General features: G+C 37.4%; 1 protein-coding gene across 3 annotated transcripts in view; it reads left to right on the top strand.

Moving 5' to 3' along the window:
- LOC107087681 (serine/threonine-protein kinase N1-like) overlaps nt 1–6,840 on the top strand; it is a 77,249-nt gene that overhangs the window by 37,825 nt on the left and 32,584 nt on the right. For all 3 annotated transcript variants that reach the window (XM_015379390.1, XM_015379389.1, XM_015379388.1), the window contains exon 2: nt 575–875. In XM_015379390.1, coding sequence (XP_015234876.1) covers nt 575–875 — 301 coding nt within the window. The remainder of the gene's footprint in view (nt 1–574; nt 876–6,840) is intronic.

Here is a 6,840-nt window from a genome sequence, read left to right on the forward strand (position 1 = left end):
ATCGATGCATCGATACAAAACGATTATTATTTACACCCCTAATTTTGACAGGTACAATATAAAAAAAGATTTACTCCTGGGTTTGATGCCATTGTTAATGCAAAAATATTCTGCCCTCTGTATGCTTTTTACCTTATAGAGACATGTTTAGGTAGTTAGTTGGATGAAAGCAGAAAAAAGACAAAATCTAGATATGGTTCTCTCCTTTTGATTCAGCCTGTTTCACATACATTCTTCCTATATGACCAATCAAACGTGGAACTTAATTGATTCTGCTCTGTATTAATGCTGTTCTAATCTGCTGTAATCTTGTTAGAAGTGATCAGCAGAAGAGTTGATTAGAGCACTCAGCTCTTTATGCACTTAAACTGAACCTCAGCTTTGATCCTGCCCCAAAGGTTCAGCTGCAGAGGGTTCACAGGATGCAGAGGCGCTCTCTGAGTTTCTGTTGTTCCCCTTTCCTTTTGTATAACCTGTCAGATCACCATGTTCTCCTTCAGACTGAAACATAGAGGCTTAATAAATGGCATCCTGTTCAGCATCTTCACCCCTTGTTGTTTCTTTTCTTCCTCAGACCGACCCTGATGGCCTGTCGGTGCTCCAGCAGCTCGGCTTGGACCAAAACTCGGACTTCTCCGACAGCAGCGTGCAGCAGCACCTGGATGAGCACCGGGAGAAGATCCGCAGGGAGATCCGCAAGGAGCTGAAGATCAAGGAGGGCGCAGAAAACCTGCGCAGGGCCATCACGGACAAGAAGAAAGCCCAGCAGGTGGACTCGCAGCTCCGCAGCTCCAAGCGCAAGCTGGAGACCCTCCAGGCTCAGCTGCAGGAGCTGGATGCACACATCGTCGTCAAGGGCCCAGATGATAACAAAGGTGCGGTAAAACACCAGGGAGATCCACTGTGGAGCAAAACAACAACTGAATCACTTCAGCGTCACTAAAATACAAAAAATCCATCCACATTTCTGGTTTAGTCTCACTATAAGCTCAAAAGTTTTATTTTACTTTATTTTAATTAGTTTTTTTTTTGCCAAAGTTTAAACAGCAATTAGGCTTTTTTCTTTTTACTTCCTCCTGTTAGTGAGTCATTCTGGAAACTTCCTTTGGATATTTCCAGAAAGTAAATAATAGACTAATAATTATTTTTTATTAATCTAAAATAACAATACTCTTATTAAATTAACACACAATTCCAGAGAGACTACAGAGAAAAATCAAAGCAGTTCTCGGTTAAATATATTTACAGATAAAGAAGGTTTTACATTTAAGATGCATAATGTATGTATATTTTTGTACAGTTTTGTTTTTAATTACTTCAACAAATGGTACCTTTTAAAGTCTGTTTTCTACAGTTAATAATCCCAACAGGTTAAACTGCCTCATATATTGGATGCAGTCAAGGGTGTAGCTTAGAGATGAAAGTTGGTGGGGGCGCTTTAAGGGTGGGGGCTGATGGACCTACAGTTACTCCACCTGAAAGCTTTTATTAGGTTTTTGTTTTTTCCAAAAATGAGCTCAAACATATATTTATTGAATGATGTCCTATTATTGAGAACAGAAGAGAACCATAATGCACTGATATTTAAATTTATAGGTAGTTAGATATTCCTTATGCTTTATATATATATGTATATATATATATATATAAATAGGGCCAAAAAATATTAAAGTATAAAGAAATAATGAATAACAGCCGATTCAGATGCCAAAATAGATATATCATGCATCCCTACGAGTAAAATTTCAATTCCATCCACCCATCCAGAAAAATATGGATATTCTGCATTTTAAAGATAGCCATTTTTTTTCTTGTAAACTTCTTGCTAAACTTGGAGATATATTTTATTGCATGTTGCAGTAAATCTGTTTCCCCTTTAAATCTGCAGCTCTCCCTACTTCTAAGCTGTATAAAAAGATTTATGAACCTCTTTACTAATATGATGATGCCAGAAACTAAATTTCCAGATATGTAGAAGCTCTGCAGTCTGATTCTGTCTGATCAATAAGAAAACATGTTGATTTTAAGCTGTAACTGAGAGTCATGGTCCTCTGAGAAGCCAAGATTTTTTTAACCAGTAAAGAAGTAAAGAAGAAAACAAAATTTAAACTGTTTTCTCAAACTTCTTTCATTATAATACTAACTTGTATAAACTTACAATCTGTTGCTATTTTTAGCTGAAAAGCTCTGTGTCTCTAACCAACAGATTTTTCAGTGGCATCTCTAATTTTAATCAACATGTCTCCTAACTTTCACTTAAACATGCATCGAATTAGCTGCCGTTTAATGCTGCTCTTTTTGTACACAATGAAATGCGACCGCCAATCAGATGTCTCAAAGCGACAGATCCGATGATGTCACACCGAGAGGCGGGACATGGGAGCAGCAGGAGAGAGGAAAAAAAACACTGACTCAAAATGCTCTTAACACAGTTAGCTGCACCCAACCTCCGTTACCTTTGGCTACAGAAAATAAGCGGAAAGAACAAAAAGCTAAGGGTATTGGTGGGAACATGTCCCTGTCACGCCTGTGGATGCAGCGTTTATTAAAGCTTTGACCACTATGTTCGGGAGTCCAGCTTGAAAGTGACGTACTAAACACTGCATAACTTACCCAAATATTAATGTAATATAGGTTATATCAAATTATTTTTCAGGTCATGACAAAGCATTCAGTGTGTATCAATGCTCTGTGGGCTCCACTGCTCAGAAAAACCTGCCTCTCTAACCTCGGGGTCGGATCTGTCACTATAAATGATTAGACTTAGAGTGTCGTTTTAGGACAGCTTGACTCCAATTTTACAGTTTGTCCAGCTCCTCTGCTCCAATATGCTTCCAGCTATGGAGCTAGATTGGTCTCATTTTTCACAATTACGCACATGTGATTCATACATGCACAGGACAAGATCTACACATACACAGCACGATTCATGCAAGCACAAAAAAATCCACACACACAAAGGACAAGATTCACAGACAGAACCATTTATGCAAGCAAACAAGATCCACACATGCACACTTTGGAAGCCCACAGGAGCTCCACAGAGCTTCCACAGATGCTGCATTAAAAGCCGGTGAGAAATTCAGAACTTGGACCAAAACAGCTCCTCCTGAAAACAGCAAAAACATTTTCACTCTTCTATTTTGGGCATCCAGAAATGTTTAGAAGTGGCATTCTATGATGGGTAAGGATCGCAGAGAAGCACCTGAATATTTATGCATTTAAGGTTCAGTCGTTTGGTGATTGTAATAGATCTAATCTGCTCAGTTAATTACTTAACACACATGTATGAATATAATTGGAAATGCCTTCATGAAGTAACCTTTAATTCACTTCTTGGAAAATCTGGCAGAGCATGCAGTTGAATTAAGTGGATTTCTGAATATTAGTGATGACATGAGCCGAGGCTTCGAGGCATGTGTCGAGTAATGGAGGGGGCGTTTCCACAAAGCATGTGTCGAGACGTGATTCATTTATGGGAGGGGCCAAAATTGATGACGTCCGAAGCCTCGTTACCCTGACACCACGAGACCCCTGCGGGAAGTGGTTCACACAGCGCAAGAACTTGGACAGGAATTTAAACAGCCTCACTACTCAGTTAAGATGTGGGAGTTTATAGGAGAGTAGTGGTCAATTAGATAGATTCTAAAAATAAAAGAAAAACAAGCAATCTAGTTGGTTGAAACAATCTTTTTTTTTTCGATCATCGAATGTAATGATCAAAATCTAAGCAAGCCGCTGGACACAGTTGTAACTTAAGTCTTAAGTAGTATTGTTGTCTAGGGAGCAGTTACCAGTGTTAGTGAGGTCAGCTGTAATTGACTTCCACTTTTGAAAGTTGCATATATACTTAAAGGTGCTGTAGGAGATCTTGGAAAAATGGTTCCAGGAAACTATATTTTTGAACATACTCAACAGTGCCTCTCCCGTCAGACCACCCCATCGAAACCACGCCTTCAAAACACATGAACACGCATACTGTCTGTCCAGATGTTCGGATGTTTCCGAGATCGAGAGCGAAACACGGGTAAAAACACTCCAAATTAGATAACTCTGCTTGAGCTTATTTTACAAAAATGGCAGGAAAACTGTGCACCTTAAATGATTGTTCTCATCTAAGACATTTTACACTAGAAAAAAAAAACGTACATTTGATTATACACACCGATTATTAACAATTTCAAAGGAACTTAAATAGGAAAGGAAAAATATATTTTTTTTAAATCACAGATTTTATTACTGACTGTAGTTCTGCTTTCCACCAGTAGGCGGTGACATGTTCAAATGAAGCTTCATGAACCCAAATGGCTCATGAGGCTTCATCTCACCATCACTACTGACTATATTTGCTGCAGCATCTTGAAAAAATAGAAGCAAAGTGAATTTTGCTGCCCTGCTCTGCTGTGTGGAGGGACTGTAAATTATTTCATTGGTTAGTACGGAACCTGGGATGCTGACATGGACAATAATATACAACATGCCCACAAAATACTTATCAGTTCCTACAAAATATTCATTTATGGCCAAAAAAGTACTTCTTTGTGTTCACTAAACACTGATTTGTGCTCAAGTTCTCTCAAAAAAACTAATTTGTTTTCAAACTTGTTTTCACCGTGTACTTAATTGTGGCCGCAGCATAAGTATTATGGAGGACCAACTCTGCCATATTTAAAAATAAATACCGAAATAAATAAATAAGCTTTCAATTAATTGCCTCAAAAATACAACAAATATACAAATGTAGGTAGAAATTAAATTATACAGTGAGTCATAAATGTATATATCTCTTTTAATTAGCTTATTTATCTATTCGCGTTTATAATAATTAGCTTATTTATTTATTATCCGTTATAATCTTCAACTTTATTTATTTATGACTTATATTTTTAAATATTTATTTAAGTGCATGTGATAATATTTTTTGTCTTTTTTATTCTTCCTTGGTTTTTTGGTTTTTTTACCCTATTATTTCTTTAACGCCATTTATTTCTGCCTGTCGTTTTTACATTTCTGTCTGAATTTCTGCCTCATTATGTAAATGAGGAGGGGGGGTGTCTTAGAGGACAACTTTTTGAGATATTGTATTTTTGGGGGCAATTAATTGTATGCTTATTTATTTATTGAGCATTTATTTATTTCTGTATTTATTTTTTAAATATGGCAGAGTTGGTCCTCCATAAAGTATAAGGTGAGCATATAATTGTAAAACATTATCCTCCTACAGCGCACCTTCTGTAACAGTAGAGGAACAAACCATCATGATAGACAGGGGTAGTCTGATGGAGCTTTATATTAGATGTAGGATAAACTATAAATAGATTCTGATTTCTCATTTCTGAGGCATTTAAATAAAATATTGACAGCCAGGTATGATTGATGACCACATGCTCAGATGCGTGCCGGACTGTGCTGTAAAATAACACCTGCTGCTGTCCACCTGATGTTTGTCTCCAACATTTCTCACTTCAGTTTAAGTTCCAATTGAAGGAGGAAATGATGCAAATATCTGATAAATGCAGCGATCCAATTAAGCAGCAAATTAGTGCATTCACTATTTTCTCAAAGTATTATATGGATCTTATAGGCAGCTGCAGCAGAGATGATCACTATGTGGAGCAGGTGGAGGAGAAAAAGAAGAGAGGAACTTCTTCTTAAAATGACTATAAAATGACTATGACTAGTCACCTAAGATGACTTGGAGCCTCAGAAACCACAGAGTGACGTCTACATTAACTGGAGCTGAGTTTCATCAAACCTGAAGTGGTCAGAGTTTTTTTCCATCTGCAGCGGCTCTTTACACACGCAGGGCTTGTTGTGCTGCGTCATTACGCTGATCCTGCTGTTTATCCGTTTGTTTCTCTTCTCTTACTTCACTGTACTGTTACAGTTTATAACTTTGCTTCCATCATTCACAGCAGCAGTATCTCCGGCTCTGGACTGACTACAGATAATTTCTCCCCATAGTGCACATTTACACATGCTGAATGCTGTGAGCAGATGCACATGGAAGCACAGTAGTAGCCATTCAAAATTTCCCCACTTTCCAATTCCTTTTAAACATCAATCTTTGTACTAAAATGTTCTTTCTCTCATTATTTGTGGACATTAAGATCTAAAGAAACGCGCCTTCTCCTGGTCAGACCCTGTAATTCAGTGAAAAAAAATAAGCAAGGCGGGGGTCACTTGACATTTGACTGGGAAGGGCCATTTTAAATGAGTGCTACTGTATATAGACTCCATTCTGCTCTGCCAGCGATAGGCTCTAAGGCTGAGCTCTTTGGACTCATCCTTTCAAAGTTCTGGTCCTCATTGGTTCCTAGTTTAAAAAAAAAAGGGTGATGAACATCCTCTAGTACCAGGAGTCCATGATGGGCCACTCAGCAGGTGTTTGTGGAATAAAATATACACTGGAAAAAATCTCAATCTAGATAACTAATTTTTTCTTAAAAGAAATGCATTTGTTTTTGGATTGAGGAGGTAAAAGAGACATTTTGCCAATGGTACGAGACAATTTACACTTAAAATAAGAAAACACAATTGCATTGTCTTATTCCAAGGGCATATTATCTAATTATCTTATTTTAAGAATAAAAATACTCATTCCATTGGCAAACTATCTCATTTACCTACTCAAATTAAGTGTAAATACATTTAATTTAAGACATTTTTACTTATTTCTACATCATTTTTTCCAGTGTAGTCATTGCTGTGCTGAACCAAAGGTGAACGTAAATGGAGACTGGAAATGTCTTTAAATCCACATTAACGTGAATTCAGCACACTGTAGTAAACAGATAAATGGAGGCAGAAGATGTCTTTCAGTCATCAATGCTCACATTC

This window comes from Cyprinodon variegatus, unplaced genomic scaffold, assembly GCF_000732505.1.
Source record: "Cyprinodon variegatus isolate N-32 unplaced genomic scaffold, C_variegatus-1.0 Scaffold190, whole genome shotgun sequence".
Lineage (NCBI taxonomy): Eukaryota > Metazoa > Chordata > Actinopteri > Cyprinodontiformes > Cyprinodontidae > Cyprinodon > Cyprinodon variegatus.